This window comes from Cannabis sativa, chromosome 3 (genome assembly GCF_029168945.1).
Source record: "Cannabis sativa cultivar Pink pepper isolate KNU-18-1 chromosome 3, ASM2916894v1, whole genome shotgun sequence".
Classification (NCBI taxonomy): domain Eukaryota; kingdom Viridiplantae; phylum Streptophyta; class Magnoliopsida; order Rosales; family Cannabaceae; genus Cannabis; species Cannabis sativa.
The window spans coordinates 7198348-7222453 of record NC_083603.1 but is presented as its reverse complement, the minus strand read 5'-3'; the positions used below and the strand labels follow the sequence as shown (position 1 = coordinate 7222453).

Below are 24106 nucleotides of genomic sequence, written 5' to 3'. Positions count from 1 at the left end.
GAGAGAAAGGGTTTGAGTTTTTGAGAGGGGTATTTTTGGGGTTTTGGAAAAGTGATCATATATTTTCAATGTAGAAAAGTATTAGTTTAGGAAAAAAATTATCCCCTAATGCATGCATAGAAATTCAAATTTCCCTTACAATTTTACTACCACACATATTTTTTTACAATAGAACTGTGTTTTTATAAAACAACCGTAAAACAACATAACAAAACAATTAAAAACAACAGTGGAACAATTAAAAAATAACCGTAAAACAACAGTAAAAACTTAACATAGTACACACTATAAAAAATGCACAGTATTTATGAAAAAAAAATATAGTATTTTTAAAAAAAAATTCTACCCCACAGTAAAAAGATAAAAAACAAAAAAGATTAAAAATTTTAGTGTGTGGTATAAAAAAACCTATATAAAATCTTTTTTGTTTTTTTTGTTTCAAAGGAGACACTATTAATTTATTAAACATTCCATTTTAAAGTTAATGTTCCAATGCACGGTATATATGTAGTTGATATATTTTTTTTAATTTAATTATATTTATGTATATTTATATTATTTGATTTATTTATGAAATTAAGAATTTAATTTTTGAAAAATTTACAGTATATCTTTCTAAAAGTAATGTATTGATGTATTGCTATCTGTTTTGGCACCAAACGAATTTTTTTAGTTCAATTTTTCTTTTCATGGTCGTGTACATTATAATTATTTAAGATATCTTGTAAAATTATAAAAAAAAATAAAATTAATATGCAAAAAATAAAATTCAAACTGTCTGTTGCACGCGTGACTCTTTTATTTAGATGGTGCATTGTGGTGATTTTAGTTAATTAATATGATATTAATTTTTAAAAATTTTATTTAAAAAATAATATAATAATAAGAAATATTTTTTAATGTAATTTTTTGTTTTGTGGTTAGAGTAGTAATACTTTTTGACACTAAATTTAGTGATAGTATGATACTAAAATTTGACTTCAAGGGCTTTCTTATTGCCTGCAGTTGGGATATACGTCCGTTACTGCCTTCTCTGATTGTCAGCGGTTAGTTCTTGTTGTTAATAGCAAAGATCTTCGTCTTAATGAGTTTGGTATTATACTTGATGATATTAACCTTGTTTGAAAATCTTTTAATAGCATATTTTTGACTTATTATAAAAAGTCTAAGAACTCAGTTGCTTATTCTTTAGCAAAACGGATCCTTGATTTAGACGGGGCTTGTGTTTGGTGGCGAGGCCTACCTATGAATTTAGGTATTTAATTTCACTTATCTTTTGTATCTTGAATCTAATTAATCTTGGTGCATTTTAATAGAATTTCTCTATTTTTTTTTAAAAAAAAAAAATATTGACTAATATTATTTAGGAAGGACTATTTTTTACTATTTTAATATTGAGAATGTCCTTCTTATAAATTTTTAAAACATGGGATTCAAAATAGAATTTAACTTTAATATAAGATAATTTTTTATATTAAATCTCCAAAATTTGGCCACTTGACCAAGAACTACATGTGGGAACTTCCTAGAAGGGCAAAACATTTTTGTGCTTTTGTTTACAAATAATTTAATATATTTATCTTAAAATTTTATTCTAGAACAAAAAAAAAAATCATTAACTTGGCCAAATGCATCATCACATGGATCACTTGAAAATGCTATAACACTAGAAAGCAATAATAGCCTTCCATAAGTCATGATGGAGGGTTAGGATCACATATAGACTTAACATATATATTATCCCTATTTTTATAGAGTATGTTTTTAATGAGTAGTGGAGGAAATGGGAACATGGGTAGGTAGTACAATAGTTGAGTTCTTTCATCATACATTAGAATAGCTAAAAAAAATTATCACAACTTGAAAAGCTAGCTAAAACAAATTATTATACATGATATAGATATAATCATTTTAGGCAACTCATTCTCAAATAGCCAATAACTTTTCAAATTTTATTTTCAACTCATCTTCCAATTTGTAATTAGGGGCTAAAATCACTATTATAATGTCAATAAAGCCTAGATATTATTATAATCTTTTTTTTTTCTAATATATGTCGAGCATCATTTTTTATTGAAAATTTTTACAAAAAATATGACATTTTAATTATAATTTCTACAAATATAGAAAAATAAAATATATGTATTTTTTTAAGAAGAAAAGTTCCAATAAAACTACCTTTGAGAGCAATAGCTCCAAAGAAAGGGGGAGGTGAGAAAAAAATCATTGATCAATACCCTAAGCTAAAAACATGAATGGCACAAAAACATGAATTTTCAATTACCACTATTGTCTTTTTAAGAAAATTTGCAGTACCAATACTTATAGAATTTGATTTTTTGCATTTTAATACTTGTGTAAAATAATTAAGGAAGTTATAATATTTAAGAATTTTTTTATTTTTACACTTCAAAACAATTTTTTTTTTTTTGTTTTTTTTTATAAAAATTCACATAAAAACTCACATAGCAACTAACAAAACAACTTAAATCACAACTAAAATTACATATCAACTCACATAAAAATTACCAAAACAACCCAAACTGTAAATTTAAAAGAAAAAAAAAATTAAAAAATGATATATAAAATAATTCCGTTAATATTTAATGTTACACATTTGATGTAGACATTGGTATGTAACCAAGGACCTACATTGACTGCATGCTATGCTAATTTGGAAAACTAAAATGAAGTTATGCACAAAACAAAAGAACCACACTTTCAAAGTAAAAACATAGAACAAAAAGCTAACAAATCAAATAGAATAGAACTAACTAAGCTTAAGATGAGGCCCTTTTTCTGAACAATAATAAAATTGAAGTATAGAAAAGCAAACGTTATTATACCTCGTTTGTCAAAACCTAAAAAATTAATAGTTCTACATAACATTATATATAGTCCATTCCATGCCAAGATTAACAACTCAAAATGCCTCTCATTCAAGCAAATCAGAGGCTGCTGTCTTCCTAAATGCATCAACCTGTACTAATTGTCCTGTCAGATCTCGATTTGGGAAGATATTATCTGCTTTCATTCTTTCCCTAATCCCATATGCCGGTGCCTTAGCATTTATGTACGCCCGAACAAGCGCTTGGAACTGACGAAGTCTACCCATATAACCCGCCTGTCTCATTCTATGGAAGATCTTTTCTGAGTTATGAACATCGCCTTTCTTTGAATACTGATCCATGACAGCCATGTAAGTCCTGAAAAAAGGCTTCACTTGGTTGTTTTGAGAAGCCTTGTGCAAGATAGAGTCTGCCTTGTCTATCTCCCCTGCATCTAAATAGAGTTTCACAAGTGCATCCCATGTCTGTGGGCCGATATTGCAACCATCATCTGCCATTCGCTTAATAAGATCCTTACCCTTTGTTAGCATCTTGTGATCTGCATATACTTTCAAAAGCACAGTGTAATGTTTTGAAGAAGGCTTCTTCACATTTTTTAGCATCTTTTCGAAAACAGCTTCGGCCTCTTTGATTTTCTTCAATTTTCCCCAAGCTTCAATTGCTGCAAGGCACTCTGCAGTCCAAGGATTTGACTCGCAGAACTTCCAAATCCTCTCCACTTGATCAGCTTGTCCAAGCAATGCATAAATTCGAAGTAAGTCTCCGCAAACCCTACGATTCTCACTTAAGTTTCCTCGCTCCATATCTTTTAAAACAGCTTCAGCTTTTTCTTTAAGCCCGGCGGCAGCATAGTGGCCTGCTGCAATGGATTTTATACCAATGTCTGGCTCAAAACCTTGTTCCTTGAGTTTCTCCAAAAGTTCTTCCATCCCTGATATGTCATTCATTTGTCCTTTAGTATCTATCAAGAGTCTAAACGTAAAGAGCGAGGGCTTCACGTTTTCTTTCTCCATTAGTAATAAAACATCTGCTAATTTCTTCTTGTCAGTCCTTTTGTACAGGAGCAGCAACTGGTTGCAAGAAAATGTGGTGATCGGAAATTCCAGATCTTTCATTTTGTTGAAAACTTCCTCTGCCCTTTTCACATTGCCAGCTTGGACATAGTTAGCCAAGAGGGTTCGGTAAACTAACTCTCCTCTAAAAGAAATTGGAATTGTCTCAATGTACTTAGCAGCCCTCTCGGGACCATGTACTTTAGCAATCAAATCAAGGTGAGAAGAATAATCTCTTTCGATAAGTTCAACTCTTTTGCTTGCCTCCAACCACTCCGAGAACTGCACAACAAAGAAGCATGAAAGGAAATTAAGGTCTCGAGCTAGTACAAAGCATTGTATGGGGTATTACAGCTCATATCTAAATGATTATTGTCACAGGAGAAGAAGAATGAGAGCTATAAACTATTTGTTCAACAACAATAAATAAGAGAAACAGAAACAAAAGAGCAAATGTACCTTTTCATCTGGTCACTCAAAATGAAAAGGATTTGTATGAGAATCCATAACTTACGATTCAAGGATTTGTTTTAAAAAGTGACATTATATCAGCATACTATCTGAAAATTCCCAACAAAAGACCTAAGAAATATTAACTCCATTAAATGCATAAGCCAACAAGTCAAGCAGCACAGACACTTCATATGTTAATACTCATATGTTGTTCTATTTCTTTGCATATCTAGATCCACAAATTGCGAAGAGAACTATGTGCCAGATATAATCGGTATGCTAACAAACTTCAGTCTCCCAAGCCAAAAACGAAAAAAACATAAGACCCAGATATCTAACAACCACAGAGTGAAGAGGATAGATAAGAGACTTCTCACTACTCACCAAAAAATCCGCAAATTTATGTGAATTTAACTGAACCTAAATACTTCTTTCCCACTTTCTAATTGGTTAAGAAAAGGAGTGATGCTACAAGGGAACAAGAAATGTAGCTAATAGTTACCCTTTCTTATTATATGCTCACTTGAACTAATAAATGGTCAAACTATATAAGGTATACTTAGTCAACTAAAGCACATACACCAAACAAGGAATGCATAATAAGTCAACTAAAGCTTAGCCAACATTTTACTTAAAACACAAACATTATGTATCATACTATCCATCACCATTACTAATGCCTTCAAACAAATTTGATTACAACATTCTTTCAACACTGCAGAGGAAAATTTGACAAAAGGATCATAGTTGCACTGACGCAAATACAGCTGGAAGCAAGAAGAGTGTATCTTCTGACACTAGAATAATTGCAAACACTTATCAAGGGAGAAGTTTGAAGATTAGAGATAATGAGCACTACAGTACACAAGTTAAGTTAAGCCAATAAAGCATACAGTGTGTATAAATAATGAAAATTCACCTGCAAGGCCCTTCCATACATCTGTAACTTCCGAAGACTGAGCATGGTTAATGAGATTTCACCACGGTCTATCTGATTTCCTTCTTCAACCCACTTATCAAGAGCAGCAGTAACAGAGAGACCAGGAGCAGCTACAATTGCTTTAAACAATGCTGAAGTAACCCTCTTCCTAAGAGGAGCTTTCGGAAATAAGGGCTCAGCATGATCCTCATTATCAGAGAGATCTGGTTCGGAAATAAGCTCATCTTCACCATTGTCCCCAACAACTGCCTTAGCTCCATCTGTTGTTTCAAGTTCAGAAAATCCATCCTCCAAGTCATCTTCCTCTCCACTGCTTTTTGTACCAGCTTGTGAAGAAAGACTCCGTCTAACAACATATAGGTTCGCAGAATCAAATTTTTCATGGTAACATCTCTTGAAAGAACGACATTTACCACATGTCACTTCAGGAGAATCTGAGACTCCAGCATTGTGTTGTAGCTTCAAATCAGAAAGAGTAGCACTGGAAGCTCTAATACCAAATACTCGATTCCTGAATACAAAAACCCAAATCGATAACAGGTCAAGTAATCAGTCACAAAATATAGCCTAACACTATCACATTCAGGCTGTAATCAACAAAAATTTGTCTCCATTTGAAAATAATAAAAAACAAAGCTTTCCCTTAACATCTACCTATTATCCCCTAAATCTCCCAGCTTTCCCTTTTAAAGTTTCAAGTAATAATAAGGTCTATGACTGTGAGGAATCAAACCCAAGCACAAACCACTGGCTTGATCATTATGCATTTCGATTAGAAGAGGATTGTCCAAAAGAAAAGAAAAACGAAAGAAGCTTATGGTCAAGCTAAACGAATGAAAAGTCAATCACAGAACCCAAAGAAACGTAAGAAAGTTCAAGTGGAAAAGATCAAGAAAACCTAATAACATCCAAAAATATATAACTCATTTCACCATATTATTCGATTTCCACGAAAATTACTACTCAATTTTCGCTCATTTTACAGCAAAATAGGAAAGGGCGAAAGATACCTGAGAGGAAGAGAAGCACGACGAAGAGCCCACATGGTGATGATGCCCAAATGCAGAGATGAGTATTGAGGTTTCAGAAATGAACCAACCTTCCCTTTCTTAAACCCTAAACCCAGTCAAAAATTACTTTATATTTTGACCCCAATTCTTATATCATATCACATGTACACCCCCTATTAATTTTTCTTTTCAAGGAATACACCCCTAATTATTTTTTTTTCTTTTTTTTTTTTTTTTTATGATAAAGTGATTGAAAATGAATAAGGGCGCATTTGAAAAGTCACAATGTAATTAAATTTGTGTATAATTAGAGATAATTACACGATTTGACATATTTGTCTAACTATGTAATTACACTATAATTATGTATTGGAGATAATTGAGGGGTTTCAATTACGCTTTTCAATTCTCATGGTCTTATAAATTTTCTATTTTAAATATCAACTACTAAAAAAATATTTTTTTTCTTGTGTAATTACTATTTGTTTTGTCAAACAAGATATTAAAAATTTATATGTAACTATCTCCTTCTTGTTTTTTAAATTATAGTGTAATTATCACTCAAGTAATTATACTATCTAGTAATTACATTATTACTTCCAAACACATTCTAAAGAATTAACGATGTTGACCTCCCCCAGGATAATTTATTGTATACCCAAAGGACATTCAGCCAAAAATCAAAGACCAAAATAAATAAAATGTTGCGAACCATCATTTGACAAGATAATTTGTGATAAATTTAAACATTACAGTATTTTTTTTTTTTTTTTGAAAATAAACTTCATTCAGCAACCCAAATTACAAAGAGGCGAGTCATGCGGTAAAGCAAGCCTCGCACAAGAGAGAGAAACCCCTATCCACATAACTCTAACTTTGTTTAACAAAGCATGATTGGCTAATGCGTGAGCCACCTCATTGGCTTCACGATATACAAAAAAAATTCCAACAACATTGTGATTAGATAATAAGTCCCCAATATGACCCACAACCCCATCTATGTCTCTACACCCATCCTCCTTACTATGGATTAATTGGACAGCTTCAAGACAATCAGATTTAACACAAAAATGGGGCAATCGCCATTGAATTCCCACATGTAAACCATTATGAATAGCTAACACTTCAACATGCAAATGAGAGAGAGCTTGCGGGAGTCCACAGCAAAAGCAAACACCACTTAGCCACCACTATCGTGAACCACACAACCCAAACTCGATCCACTATTCCCCTTCTTGACACTGGCATCAACATTCATCTTCAACAAATTCTGAACTGGTGCAGCCCATCTAGCAGCCTGCCTTTTATTGCTGGTCGCAGTAGTAGCATGCACTTTCCTATACTCTGAAATAAAATTAGCACAACATTCTACTATGTCAATCGCCTTTGGATGAATGTCATCATGCTTTATATTATTCCGAATATACCACGTATGCTAAGAGAGAACTAAAAAATATTCCAAGTCTTCTCTATTCCATACCTTAGCCAACTGCATCTAAAAAGCCAAGACATGCTCCTTCTCGTGTCGCTTTAAACAATACAATTATAAGATTAGCAACTAGCACAAAAATTCTACAAAACATAATAAAATAATGAAAGATGAATCAGCTTTCTAAATAATTATATTGATAAAACTAACAAATCTCAATATTTAGAATAAAACGTCTCTGCAACATATTTTTTTATTGAAAATTAAACTTATTTGCTAAATCACTATAATCATAGGCCCCAAATAAAAAAAATAAAACAAACACTTAAAAAAATAATAAATAAATTTCTATTAGTACATAATTCAATGATAAAAATAAATAATATCAAAAAATATTGGAAAGAAACAATCTAAATTATAATTTGTGAAAATAATAAATAAATAAATAAATGACAAATACTTATATGCAAAAAACAGAAGAGTCTTTGATATCGAGATTATGAGCATAAAATAAATCAACAAAGTGAAACTTATAAATAGGATTCTTACACTGTATGCAAAAATGAACAAAATGCAATAATGGGAAAATTGTAATTATTTCCATTGTTTGAGGAAATTTTTTTACAAAATAATAATAATAATAATAATAATAAATAATCCAAAAGATAAAACCTTACAAATATCATATTTTGGATATACAAATCTTATTGATTTTGGTCGTATGCTCAAAACAGGGATTGTTTCGAATTCATAAAAAAAAAGTGCAGAAAAACTACTAGAAAACTAAAATTTAATTAGAAATCCAATTTAATTCGCAATAAACTAATGTCTTGACTTCAATTTTTAGATCCATGAAATACAAATCTCAAAAAGTTGAACTAGAGTTCCCAAACAATCCAACTTAGGTATAATAAAAAAAAACACATCAATACTATAACAAAATGTTTATCCTGGTGTATTTATGTTGTTTTCCAAATTTCTAATGGTGAATTTATTCATATTAAATCACGAAGAGACATGTAGATAGAGTTGCGTACGTAGAAACACTGTTCTGATTTTTAATGTTTCATAACAGTTGCATTACAGTTACATAAATATTTTGCTCGCTAGTAAATATTTCTCCACATATTACTATTAAGGTACAAGTAATTATCGATAAGTGACAAAAAAAAAATACTAACAAATAGTTTCTAACATATACACATTCACATTTTATATTTTTAGTTGCAATTAAGTTGCACGTTAGTTGGATCGCAATAGATATAACTGTTGCATTACAGTTGCAACAGCAACCCACGATTGATGCTTCCTAGGATTGAAACCTTCGTCTGATGCAACTTTCGGCCCCACCTAGCAACTTTCGTCTGATGCAACCTTCGGTCAACCACCCAACAACCTTCGTCTAATTGAAACCTTCGTCTGATGTAACCTTCGGCCAACCACCTAGCAATCTGCGTCTGATTATGTAAGTGATAATGTGAGAGGTATTTTGGTAATTAAAAGCACATAAAAAGTATAAATATTGTCCACATCTTATGGAAGTATTTTTATAAATAAAATGTCAATTTGTATTTTCTATATAATAATTCTCTAAAAAATGGTGAAAATAACATTTTATTACTTTAGAATGAATGGGAGTGACAATTTCACCAAATATCCCATGAATTGCCGTATTTAATTTAGATATGAACAAACTATTTTGAGACATTAATTATTAATTGAACCTACCTTGTAACCATGTGTTAATTTCTTGCAATTAATTTTAGTAAAAGTTTTTATAATACTATATTTTAAATTTTTACCATTTTGTATAAAAAAAAGTTCAAATAAATTTTTCTCCCAATTAGCTTGGAATGTGCATGCTCATCTCATGCACTTTCTCAAATCCCACGTAATAAGGACTCAACTTATTTATACCCTAAATATGTCACTAAATATATATTTTTTAAGATGTAATTACAGCATAACCCCTAATATTGTCACCTCGCTAGCAGTTAATCCCCAAAACTCAAACCTTAACGGTAAAATCTCCTAAACTCAAGTTCTATTGACACTTAGCTCTTTCTATCAATTTTTGGCAGTTAAGTGTCAATAGTTGTCCATGTGTACATAAAGTAATATCCACATGGACACAATGTACACATGACACAATGTTATTGGCCCACATAAATAAATATTTAAAAATAAAATAAAAATTCAAATAAGTTTACTTAAAATAAAAAAATAAATCCTATTAAAAAATCATTTTAAAAATAAAATTTCTTTTTCATTTTTTCCCTTCTTCTTTCTTCTCACCCTCCTCAAACCCTATTTTTCATCAACCATTACCCACCATAACCAATTAACCATCATGTGCACCAAACCACCACCAACACCATTAAAACCATCATTACCCTCCACCATCGCAACCACCATTACCCACCACCCCACAACCTATTTTCCAAATTCAAATCTCAAAGAAAATGTTAAACAAAAATAAAACCAAATTTAAATTAATTCATATTCAACAAAAAAACACATTTTTATACTAAGCGCTCGTTTGAAACGTCGTATTGTATTGTATGTAATGTATTATATTGATTGGATTATATATTATATTTTTATATAATGATATGTTCAACTTTAATTTGTACTAAAATATTATATATTTAGGTGCCCATAAAAGTTAATACCACGTATAATTTTACATAAAAATATTATATAAAATACAATTCAATATAATACGACTTACGAAAGAACCTTAAAATCTCAAATCTAAGCCCAAACCGCAGATTTCTTTCCCAACTCTTTTCTCTCATTCTCAAAACTCCACTTCGAATCCAATGGCATGGGCGAACCCACCTGAAACTCCAACTGCAGTCAGATGAGAAAATATGAACGAGAGAGAGAGAGAGAGAGAGAGAGAGAGAGAGAGAGAGAGAGAGAGAGAGGAAGAAATAGGAAAATAAAAAATTCCATCAATCAAGTACATTACAAACATTGAAAGAAGAAAAAAATGAAATGAAATTTTGTGAGAAATAGCAATGGCAGGCTAGATGAGCAGGTGTGACTGTGAGTCTCCATTTCTTGTTCTCGCCAGCGCCCAAATCTCCTCTAGCGATCAGTGGTGATAGCCAGGATCTCGCGTATCTATTTCTTAGTGATTATTTTTCGGCATTTTTATTTTGTTTTTAGGTCATCACCATTCATCGAGATCCGGAGGAGAAAGAACAAGTGGAGGAGGGAGAGAGAGGCTCTAAGATGGACAATGATGGCATTGCAATGATGGTGAGTGAAAAAATCGAAGAAGATGAGCTCTGGTAATGCGAGGCGAGGGGGAGTCGAGGTATGGGATTTCTAGGCATTGCGAGCACAGTGGTGTGGTCCGTTTCAATCAGCGTCGATCGGAGAATGGCCGTTTACGTCTAGCTATGCATGTGAGACAATGAACAAAGAGATAAAGGTGGGATTGAGTGAGAGGGGTAGATGCAGAGAAGGGTTTTCGCGGGTTTCTTTGGGTGGTGGTCTTCGTGGACCAAGATGAGAAAGAAAAAAAATTATTATTATTTTAAATTAATTTATTTTAAATCAATTTATTTGTATTTCTTAAAAATATTTATTTATGTGGGCCAATAATATTGTGTCATGTGTATATTGTGTTAATATGGACAGTACCATACATATACATAGACAACTAACTTGACACTTAACTATCAAAATTAGATAGAAAGGACTAAGTGTTAACAAAACTTAATTATGAATTTTAGAGATTAATTACGATGTCACACTAATAGAGTTATGTCGCAATTAATTCATTCATTTAAAATATATAATACAATTTTTTATTAATTAAATTATCTTAAACGTATGTTATATATTTTTATATTATTAAAACCATATATAATATTAAAGAAAAAAATAAGTAAATATAAATATGTAAATAGGATAGGACCACATTCAACTAAAGGCTAGATTATACTATATTAATTATCTCTATTTAAATCTATTTAAATATGGTCATAAACATAAACATAGTTTATTAATTACTGTTAGACCGAAATTAAAAACAATGAAACTGGAGCGAATTATCGATAGAAAATTCTGGCTAAGTCATGGACAATGTCGCTTTCTTTAAGACGTTTCGCAGCTCTGCCCAAAGTGTGCACGCCAGTGTAGCAACCACGACGTCCCAAGGATAAAACAGCCTTTGCATACGTACGATATGTTCTGCACCGAACTATATCGCTTTATTACACCTTAAAGTTTGCTATGAGAAAAATCGTAAGAAATAAAAAAAAATTGAAATTGGAAAAGATATGTTTTTCTATTGTTCTGATACGACTTATATAGGGAAGTCGATCTAGTAAGAAAACGGTAATATTATCGTGGAGGAAGAGTTGGATCATGGGTAGTAATAAGCGGATCATTAACTGATCGCATTTTACTACTTCTAATAACGTTACAATTATTTAATTAATAAATAAAAAATAAATCTTTATTTAATTAAATAATTTTTCTTTAAAAAATTATGTGACATCTCACTCGCCCGCTAACCCAACCCGGCTCGAATCGGTCAAACAGCAACGCGTGCGTGTGGTGGTCTAGTGTATGAGTTCTCACCCATGCGCACAAAATTGGGTACCCACGACGTCCCAAGGATAAATCAGCCTCTGCATACGTACGATATGTTCTGCACCGAACTATATCGCTCTATTACATCCTAAAGTTTGCTATGAGAAAAATCGTAAGAAAGAAAAAAAAATTGAAGTTGGAAAAGATATGTTCTTCCATTGTTCTGATACGACTTATGTAGGGAAGTCGATCTAGTAAGAAAACGGTAATATTATCGTGGAGGAAGAGTTGGATCATGGGCAGTAATAAGCGGATCTATTATGTGACATCTCACTCGCCCGCTAACCCAACCTGGCTCGAATTGGTCAAACGGCGACGTGCGCGTGTGGTGGTCTAGTGTGCGAGTTCTCACCCATGCGCACAAAATTGGGTACCCCTTGAGGCCCAAACCCAATTCTCAAACACACACTTTTTATAAACTTCTAATGAAGTGTTGTTATCCCATGTAGGAGTCCAATCATTCACACACTTCACTTTTCAATTTTTTATATAATTACACATTTCTTTTCATAAATAGAATGTGGTAAGTCAGAATCCTCCTTCCACTCTTAGCAAAAAAAAAAAAAAAAAAATCCTCCTCCTCCCACAATATAAAAAAAAGTTCTCTTTATAAACTTCTAACTTTATCTTTCTTTTTTTTTTTAACTTACTTTATGTTTATAATACATTAAATTACATTTATATTGATTCATTAGAGATGCCCGTAAATGCTAATAATTAATGACAAAGATTAAACATAGAACAAAATAAATTTGGAAATTTAAGTTACTTTTGCTTTATATTAGTAAAAAAGTTTTTGGATTTTTTTTTATTAATAGTTTTGATACAAAGTATAATAAATAAGCTTGATAAAACTCTTTGAAAATTAATTGACTTCTTCACTTGGTGCATTTAAGTAATCAATTTTATTTAAAATTCTTAACAAAAAGACTTATAACAAAGTTTGATAAGAAATGACTTGCTAATTGTGTCATAAACTGTATCTTATTGAAAATTTTCATTATTTATGTCAATAATTTACAATTTTGAAATATAGCAACTATGATTGAATATGATATGAAGTTCAAAAAAGTCCAAATATATGATCCAACAGCTATATTACAATATTGTCATTTCAGATTAAGCTAATCAATATTATATTCATTCCATATATCTAAGTGTAAAGTATATCCTATTTATTTATACATTTTTTATTCTGAAAAAAGAATAATATAGATTTACATAAAAAATCAAAAAACAATGGTAAACTTGATAAAAAAAAATTTGCAAATTTTGACTTATCCACCAAAGTCGTTGAACTGCTCAAGGAAGGAGAGTGACTGAGAAGGCCCACTTTCAGTCATTTAATTCATTGAAATATTGCACATCTAATTTATATAATGAAAAATTAGTTATGGTAAAATATTTATATTTTCATGTTCAATTTTATTTTAATTTTTAAATTATTCTATAAAAATACAAAAAAAATTATATAAAAGTAAGAAATAAAAATATTTAAAATTTCATATTTTTATAATTTATTTTGTTATTATTATTTTTTTAAAAATTATCCCATTATATAATTTAGCAAATATTAACTATTTTGTTTCTACAACTACAAGACTAGAATATTAAATTTAAGAAAGATAAATAAATCATATATTTTTGGCTTTCTATGTAAAAAACAAATATTGGCTTTGACTATTTGTTTCAAACAGTTACAAATATGATCCTTTATGTGTAAATTCCTAAGAAAAAAATGGTACCATTAGTTCAAATTTAGTTAGAAATAAATTAAAATAGTATGCATTTTAGTATATTGTGGCAGACTGAGTTGGTGGAAGAAAATAAAAATAAGAAAATGGATTCAAATAGTTGAGTTAATAATACTATTTGGTAATAATAAAGAAAAACTAATTAGGATTTTTCATTCTAAATTTTAACATGTACAAAATTGTATTGTCTAAATTTTTTAATTGTTAATATTTTTTTTAAAACTATTAAGATTGTTAGATTTAAAGTCTTTTGTTCAATTTTACTAATGAGTGTCTAACGTGAACGAAAGTTAATATTAGATATACTTAAGATTAGTCAGGATTCTATTATCAGGTAATTTGGTTCCTCTATAATTCTGTTTTGCTTAGTTGTCTTTGTAACAAAATTAGGAGTTTTGATTCTTGTTGAGCCAAAGTTAGTTGAGCTCGTTCCTTTGTAATTTCATTTATAACAGAAAGACTCAACCAGTTTCAGTGTTGAGTCATTCATTTATTCATTCTCTCTTTTCACCTTCTCTATTTTTCTCTAAAGTGTTCATTAAACATTGTTATGGTATCAGAGCTATGGCTGAAACTAGCACAAATAATGCGCCTGAAACTCTATGCAACCCTACCAACAATGGCATTTCTCAAGAACGAGAATTAGTCAACAATCACTCTCAAGAAAATGCTCAAATTGACTTACCTAACAGCAATCTTCTTCCACTCAACCTTTAGTTAGATTGATCTAACTACTCTCTTGAGATTGTTGGTTCTTGCTGCAACAAAAGCCTATAATCTCGATGGACACATCCTTGGAAAAAATCCATCTCCTCCGATCAACCTTGCAGGTAACATTCCAAATTCAATGTATCTTCAATGGCTTCAATTCAAGCAGTTTCTAATGCATTAGCTTATAAATACCATGACTGAGCAAATGCAGGGATATGTCATCAATTGTAACACCTCTACTGAAATTTGGAATGTTTTTGCCTAACTCTTTGCCACTCAATCTCGAGCTCCCTTTCTCCAGATTCGTGACCTTCTGCGATCAACCAAGAAAGGATCAACATCGATTGATGAATACACACTTGAAGATGATGCATTATGTTGATGCCTTAGCTTCTGCTGGCCAACCTCTCACTAATGATGATCTGGTGTTATATATTCTTGGAGGCTTGGGTCTTGAATATGATGTTGCGATAAATTTCACAACCAGATATGATTCCTTGACTCTTCAAGAGGTTCAGTTCATGTTACACAGATAAGACATGAGAATCAATCAGCAAGCTAGTGCTACTCTAAAAAGTGTTCATGCTAATTTTGTTGGTTTGTCTGTACAAGGAGGAGGTCGTGGAAATCAGTCCTTCTTTGATCGTGGATCTCGTGGAAACTTTTGAGGTGGTCGCAAAAATTACTCTGGCAGAGGCAGTGGTCGTGGAAACAATCTAGTATGTCATTTGTGTAATCGTGTTGGTCATACACATTAGAAATGTTATCAACAATTTGTTAGGCTATTTTTAGCCTAAGCTCCGGGTCAATTTCATAAGCGTTTTCTCAGTTAATGTTACCTTTTAGAATGGTTTTACGATTGGTTTTCCTTGTTTTAGGTTCCTGATGCATTATAGTTCAAATTCTATCGATTGGTGAAAAGACAAGACAATTTGGTGAAAAATTTACTGAAGTTGCCAATTTTGCTCCAGTAGTCGCGACTAGGACACACCATACTCGCGACCCTTTTCTTAGGTCGCGACTATGGTCGCGACTAGGGTATTTGGAAGAACGGGTGTTTTTTCCCATTTGCCTATGGTCGCAACTAGCCCTTTATGTAGTCGTGACCAAGTACGAAACACGGGATTTTCGACTAGTTTTGAATATTTTCCATTCAGAGGTAACAACCCTAATTCCTATATAAGGGACTCGACTCATATGGCAAAAATCATCAAAAATCAGCCCCGAAAAGTGTGAAGGAGGAGAGGAGGCTATTGTGACGATCTGGAGCGAAATCACCACTAGTTTTCTTTCTTAACTCTTGAATTTATTTATGTTAATTTCTGTTCTAGATTTAATTATGGATGTTAATATGGTTTTTATGAACTAAATTCTCAATTGGGGAAGACGATGAATGTTGATTAAAGCTTTTGCCTAGTTAATGTCAATTGCCATTCCTTTTATCTTATTTGTGAAATTATCTATATTTGTGTGTAATTCCATGTATTAGCTTGATCGCCTTCTACATGTTCTATGATCTCAATTCAAAATATGAAAAGTGGGAAATGAGAATGCTAAAATTGGATAATCTAGGTTTTATGTGAAACGAAAGTATTTGCGTAACCTATGTGACATTTAGATTATAGCTTAATACTAATTGCATGTTATTCTAATTCAGAGATTGATTATAGAACATGTGATTTAGAACCTAAAAGATCTGAAAAGAGTTAGGTTAAATTGTGTAATCTGTCATCACATCAAGAAAAAGGATAGTAATTAGGCATTATCAATTAGGTAAATAAATCAACATGATTCTCTTTCCTATTTTATCATCTTGATTGAATCTTTCGTTGTTAATTTTAGTTTCTTGGTACTATTATTTTGTGTTTAATCATAAAAAGTATTGGTTTTCCAAATAGAATCATAAATTTAGTCTAGTGGTACTTAATCCAATTCTTTGTGGTTCGACCTCACCTGTGTGAGTTTACTACTTGATTACGTGCACTTGCGTATTTTTCATAATTTTCGTAAAAAGTTTTTGGCGTCGTTGCCGGGGAATTGTTTAAAGATTGATATTGCATAAGATTACATTAAATTCTACTTTGGTTAACTTTTCTTGCTGACTGCTAACCTGTTTCTTTCAACATTGTCTTTGTCTATTTCAGGAATTGAAGGTGTATGCGACGCCAAGGACAGAGTGTCATTTTACCGGTTGATCCTGAAATTGAGAAGACCTGTAGAAGAAATAGAAGAAACAAGAGGCAAGAAAAAGTTTCAACAACTGCTGAAACAGAAGAAATTATGGCTGAGAATGCTAATAACGGTAATAATGGAGGCAGCAACGGTAATAACGGAGGTGTCATTGAAGATCAAGCAAATGGTCGTAGTCTAAGGGACTACATTCTTCCAACTCTGACGGGGGTCCAGTCTTGTATAAGACCACTCGCCGTAGATGCTAACAACTTTGAAATAAAGCCTGCCATACTTTAAATGGTGTAGTCTTCGATCCAATTTGGTGGACTCCCCTCTGAAGACCCCAATTTGCACTTGTCTAATTTCATGGATTTATGTCAGACTTTCAAGGTAAATGGAGTTAGTGATGATGCCATCCGCTTGAGACTTTTCCCATTCTCGCTGAGAGAGCGAGCCAAGAGTTGGTTTATCTCCTTGCCTCCAAACTCCATTACAACATGGACCGATTTGGCAACAAAGTTCTTGTCTAAGTTCTTTCCTCCAGCAAAGTCTGCTAAGCTGCGAGGAGAGATTAATAATTTCTGTCAGCTGGACAATGAATCTCTCCATGAGGCTCGGGAGAGGTTCAAGGATCTCATCAGGAAATGTCCACATCACGATATTGAAAAAAGGATGTTGGTCCACAACTTCTACAACGGGTTGATTGGTAATACCAGAACGATTATAGATGTCGCATCTGGTGGGGCATTTATGAGAAAAAATGCAAACGAGGCCTATGATTTACTAAAAGAAATGGCCATGAATAATCAGCAATGGCCAACTAAAAGAAGTCAAATGAAGACGGTGGCTGGTATGCATGAGGTAGACGCCATCACCAAACTGACAGCCCAAGTAGAGGCCCTAACTAAACTGATAACTGTGCAAGCAAAACAGGCTCAAGTTGTTTGTGAGCTTTGTGGGGGCCCTCACACCTATGAAGAATGCCCGGTAGATGTGAATAGTTTGCCAATGGATGAAGCAAAAGCTATTGGGAATTACTCTCAAAATAACAACTTTGTGTTCAAAAGGAGGGGGTCGAAGAAATAGTGGTTTTAATCAACAACAACAGGGGTTCTATCAGTAGAGAAATCAGAACCAAACGCAGAATCAACAACAATCATAACAACAAGGCTCTAGTGGGGGTTCTAGTCTTCAAACAGATTTATTGCTACAGTTTATGAGGGAGATTAGATCATCCATTAAAGCCTTAGAGAATCAGATGGGGCAGTTGGCAACTCAAATAGCAACCCGTCCTCAGGGAAACTTGCCTAGCACAATAGAGGTCAACCCAAAAGAAAACTGCTAGGCAATTACCCTGAGAAGCGGGAAGAAGTATGAAGGGCCTGATGGGGGACAACCAATGGAAGAAGAGGTTCAGGATCAACCGGTTACTTTGTAATCTCATTTGATATATAATAGAAAGACTCAACCAGTTTCATTGTTGAGTCACATTCATTCATTCGTTCACCTTCTCTATTTTTCTCTCAAGAGTTCAGTTTGTCTAATGTGGACGGAAATTCAGAGGACACAATTTGATACATGTTAAAATTTAGGGATACAATTAAGTACATGTTGATTATTAAAGTTAGAGAACACGATTTGGGTATATGGACAATCGTCACATTCTAATTCCATGAACGAAATTTGATGAAAATCTTTGAATCCAACAATTTTAATAGTTTAATTTTAAGAATTGAAAAGTTTAGGTGACACAACTTTAGTATATTTTTGGAGATAAAAAATCTTAAATTTTACCTTATGATTCATTCATGCTATATTGGTTTGGCACAACCATGTTTGAAACTAGTCATCTTCAATAAATTATGTCATTGACTTAGAAAAAGGAAAAGGAAAAACCTTATGAAAAACAAACAATATGAGTTTCATTAAATTAATGTTATAATAAAATAGTATATTGTTGTGTCACATGAAAATGATTACTTGTTTTAATAATTCAATACATTACAATTTTTTTTTTGAAAGCAATTCAATACATTACAAATTCTTTGTTAAACAAGAAGCATTATAAATTGTCCCCAAAAAAAGATGAAAATAAAAAATAAAACTTCAATTCAACTAGTTTGAGAGTGGGGTCCAAATCTATATGTAATTGAGAATTTTATATCTAAATCAACAATAAAAAAAAAGCTAACTTTAAACCTCTCTCCATGCAGCCCAGATGCAGCCCATGAGGACTTTCCTACTTTATTTTTATATATAAATATATATATATATTTTGATAAGTCTACTTTATACATCTTACAAATTTTTTATCAGTTTTGATATGTAGGAGAATATTTTAATTTATATTTTTTTAATAATTATGTATATTATAGTTATTTAAGATTATTTTTATTTACATATTTTGTTATACGTGTGATAATAAGTAATTATTTAAATTTTATTTTTAACATTATAAAATATTCAATTTTTTTAAAATTTACAAGTAATTCTAAATAATTGTATGAAAAAAAATTATATTAAAAAACTTTTCTGTACCACAATAAATAAGGAGTTTACTAGAAACCCTTTAGATGGGTCTACAACATAAATTTCCTAATTTTTTTATTTGTTTTTAAATATTATTTTTTGGATTAATTAATAGTTGATCTTGTTGGGTCCTTTTGAGAATGAAAAAGTTACATAGTAAAAGAGAATCTCTTGCTTTCTTTTTTATCTTTATATTATTATTGCCCATCATATTCTTTTGTTTTGTTCCTTTTTTCTTTTAACTTTATTTATTAATTTATAAAAGAAGCTGTCTTATATATTTCTATTTTAGTGTATTTTTTATTTCTTAAATAATAAATAATAATCCTAAGCTTGAAAATAATACAGGAAGAACAGCTGGGTCGACTTTCTTACTGGAATTTTGTCAATTGTTTGTCATCATGTTTAAATTCAACAACTCTCACCAAAAGAATATTCTACTTTTTCATAATAATAATAATAAAGATTACCTAACATTTACAAGTAAAATTCACTCTCTCTCTCCCTCACTTTCTCTCTCTAAAAAATAAAATAAAAATAATAAGTAAATTTTTGTACATGATTGTGCAATCACAATGATTCATGGTTGGTGATTATAAATATAGATGGATAAATGAAAATATAAGTATTTATTATTGAAAATTTATCATTAAAGGTGTGGTTTTGTAATTTTTTATTTATTTCGATATCTAGAATATTTTTAAGTTTAATTTTTTTAATGATTGTATATATTATCAGCTCGTTTGGAACGTTGTATTAAGTCGTATTGTATTGTATTATATTAAATTGGATTATATATCATATTTTTGTATAATACTATGTTAAACTTTAATTTATACTAAAATATTATATATTTAGGTGTTTATAAAAGTTAATACTACATATAATTTTACATAAAAATATTGCATAAAATACAATTCAATATAATGCAATACAATACGACCTAATACGGCGTTCCAAACGAGCCCTATAAGTATTTATGACCATACTTGTAAATTTTTAAATTTTTTTAAATAATTTATAATGTCGAATATAAGGTTTAAGCAGTTGCTTACCACGCATGTGTATAGAAAAAACAGTTGTGAGTGCAACAAAATATATAAATATTATTTTTTGGCATTGTAAAATACTCATATTTTTTTAAAAAATTACATATAATCCTATATAACTATAACATATACGAAATTAAAAAAACAAATATTTTTTTTAGAATGTTAAAATAGATAAAAGGGTTATGAAACACTCTTTTAAGAGAAGTGTATTGTAGAGTTACTATTCATTATTTGATAAAATAAAATTTTGTGTGATAACGTTACTTAAGAATATATATTCTTTTCAAGAAGAAAATATGTTATATTGAATAATAGTGAATAGAGACAACCTAATTCTTAACCTAACCCATTATTAATTTGGAAAAAAAAACTATATTGATATTAATTTGCCAACAATTTGTGCCTTTTCATATATCTATTTGTTTCACCTAACTATTCATTTGAACATTTGTTGTGGTTATTAGAGTGGTAACTATTCAGTTTAGTTATTATATTGTATTTTAAAATACAAAATAATAAAAAATAATTATATGTAATTCTTATGTTCATATTTGACAAATTAGAATTACCTAGAAAAATTATATTGAATATCTAAATTAGTAATATTTTGTAATTACATAGTTTCTTTTTTTTTTTTTAAAAAAAAAAAAACTTAATTAATTCCATCCTTTATGAGAATGGGAGAGTGTAATTACTTCTTAATTACCTCTAATTATATAGTTATTATGTAATTATCTAGTTGAATTCATGGACAGACCCATATAGAAATGAAAGAGGGCAATCGCTTTCTAAAAAATTGAAATATATATATACTAGTATATTGTTACGTGCGATGCACGTATACTATGTTTTATATTAAGTATTATATTATGAGTTCGGAAGGAAATAAATGAATAAAAAAATAAATAATATTTAATTTAGAGAGATTTGAATAATAAATTTAAATTAAAGTTTTATGTCCAGTAAAAACATACATTCTGTTTCAGTAGGTGAAATTGAGAGAGAGAGGCTTTTGTTGTGTTTGGCTGTATGAGTGATGAATGGTTAATCGTAAAGATTGTTTAATTTTTTGGCTTTAATTATTGAGTTTATTTTTTGAAATTTGAATGAAGCAGTGTAAAAAAAATTTCAAAAAATTGTAGTTTGTTAGAGAGATATGTAAGTTAATCGTAAATATTATTTAATTTTTTGGTTTAATTATTAGGTTTATTTTTTGAAATTTGAATTTAGCCGTGTAAAAAAATTTCAAAAATGGTAGGATTTGTTAGAGAGATATGTGGGTAAGATATTTTTTTTTAATTTAAAAAAAGATTGTTTAATTTTTTGGGTTTAATTATTGGGTTTATTTATTTGTTAACGTTTAACGTTAACAGTCTGTTAAGTTAATCGTGTAAGGCTAAATAAAAAAAGAATCGTTAAACCAAGAATCGTTAAACCAAGAATCGTTAAACCAAGAATTGCCGTTAGATAGGCACTTTTAATATATAAAGATATATATTGGCTATTTATAATTAATGGTGATAAATATAAACATAATAATAACTTTGGCATGTTGGTTAAATTATCTCACACATGTTATAGAGGTCAAAGATTCAAATCCTAATAAAAATATCTTTATTTTTAATGTATAGCTCAATTTTAGTTCTAGGTCCATCACTGATTGAACTAACACGCCAAATATTATAATTACTCTTAATAACACTTAATTTCAATTACACGAGGTGTTATAGATTTTCGTTAATCAATAAATGAACCTCAATATAATAAATAAATTATAGGATGATAATGAATAATAATAATGAATATAAACAACAATAATATTTTTAACATAGTTTTGAAGTTAATTCTTCATACTCTACAAGAGTCCATCTTATTTTTAAAATTTCACAGTATCTATAGAATACGAGATATAATATTTGTATAAGTTAACTCTTCATACTCCATGAGAGTCCATCTTATTTATAAGATTTCACAGTGTTTACATAATACAAGATATAATATTTGTATGGTTCTCTCTATTTTTGAAATTGGTTGTCCATTTTTCTTTAGGTTTTGTCCCTATTTATAGGAGTTTTAAGGTGACACTTATTCTCTTGAGATCTTATCATAATAGTTGTTCATGAAACGTGTGTAATCTCCACATTTCATATTCACAACACATGGGATAAAAATAGAATCACTATAATTGCTCTTGTCTTTATCTATAAGTGGTTATGCTGACTATACTTCTTCTCCTCGCAACATAAATGATTATCTTAGGATACTTTACTTTGAAGATAATTGTTTGGGCCTAAGTATAATTTGGGAAGTACTTCTCGCGTCCTTCTGTAATATTGAGAGAGACAAACGCGAGGCACTGTCATGTGATAATTCCAAGATGAATTATATTGAGTGTATTTCTCATAGTCTTTCAAAACACTCACGATACGTGGGTCAATAAGCTGCAAGTTTTTAAAGAACTTGTTATCTACCCTTTGCAACTTATTGTCGTTCGCTGTATACTCCATGTTATCAACTTTTTGTGTTGACTGTTCATTTCGCTAGTCTTACAAAGCGGTAGTTGTTATTCACGGCTCGCCCTTATCTTTGAAAGAATGAGTTCAATTGTACTTTCCGAGGAGAGTTATTTGAATGTAGTTATTTCTTCATAATCTGAGCTGGTTTATTTTTCAACTTCTTTATACGTGTCATAACCATATTGTTGTCTCAAAATATGGGTATACCAATTGCCCCTTAAAAAAATAATTTTTAAGATTAAAAAGGATTTTTTAATCAACAAAGGGTACGATCATATTTTTCCTTTTAATAGAAAATGCATGCTTCATTTTGGCGGTTCAGTATTTCAAGAAAAAAATATCATTTATGAATTTATTAATCTAACCCTTCTTTTCCTAAGAGTTCCCATCTGTTCGATCAGTCATCATCACGATTGAACGATTACCATTATAGGAATAAGATCAACAACCTCCTTGTATTTTGCTATTTCCCGTTTTACTGAGCTTCAAAGAATTTCAAATTTCAGTCCCCATTTTCTCTGAAAGTGCATGCCCTCTTTGTCTCTTACATTCTCCCTACAAGTCTATACCACTTTTTCCTCAACCCTGATATTGTTACAAATCAAACCCCTGGAATAATAAGTTCTTAGTAACAAATTCTCCAAGGCTTCCTTTCAACCAACAACCCAGTAAGTACACTTCTATTCTAATTATTTATTTTTCTCTTATTGTTTTCTATATATTTTTTGTATCGTCAATTTCTTGTATGAGATTATCTTTATATGGGTTTTTAACAACTTAAGGTTAGAGATTAAGGATAACCGATTTATAGGCCCTGAGTTTTTACTGTATTTCAAGAATTTTGAGGTATTTTTTCTTTTAATCAAGGCAATGCCTCATTCTGATCAAGATTACAAACACCCAAACCTTGTAGAACTCGATAATCCTCAATTCCAAGCAATTGTTTTTAAACCCTACATTCATAAACCTCAATCCATACCTGAGATACTTTACGAAAAAATAGAAAGCATTCCCTTAGGGCTAGTCAA

General features: G+C 30.7%; 1 protein-coding gene and 1 non-coding gene across 2 annotated transcripts; both read right to left on the bottom strand.

Moving 5' to 3' along the window:
• Positions 1–2794: 2794 nt before the first annotated feature.
• Positions 2795–6438, bottom strand: LOC115709679 (pentatricopeptide repeat-containing protein At1g80270, mitochondrial). The gene is made up of 3 exons (XM_030637842.2): positions 6305–6438; positions 5274–5805; positions 2795–4183 (listed from the first exon to the last, which is right to left on the bottom strand). The coding sequence occupies exons 1-3, from the start codon at positions 6337–6339 to the stop codon at positions 2936–2938; spliced, it is 1815 nt and encodes a 604-aa protein (XP_030493702.2). The 5' UTR covers positions 6340–6438; the 3' UTR covers positions 2795–2935.
• An 11099-nt stretch (positions 6439–17537) lies between these two features.
• Positions 17538–17643, bottom strand: LOC115711781 (small nucleolar RNA R71). The gene has a single exon (XR_004010656.1). It is a non-coding gene; the product is annotated as a small nucleolar RNA R71 (small nucleolar RNA).
• Between the last annotated feature and the right edge of the window lie 6463 nt (positions 17644–24106).

Excerpts from the sequence above, each read along its gene's own strand:
- LOC115709679 (XM_030637842.2), bottom strand. The coding sequence starts at position 6,339 with ATGTGGGCTCTTCGTCGTGCTTCTCTTCCTCTCAG. Across the intron at positions 5,806-6,304 it reads CGTGCTTCTCTTCCTCTCAG|GAATCGAGTATTTGGTATTA; the intron begins GTATCTTTCGCC and ends TTTTGTATTCAG. Across the intron at positions 4,184-5,273 it reads TGTATGGAAGGGCCTTGCAG|TTCTCGGAGTGGTTGGAGGC; the intron begins GTGAATTTTCAT and ends TTTGTTGTGCAG.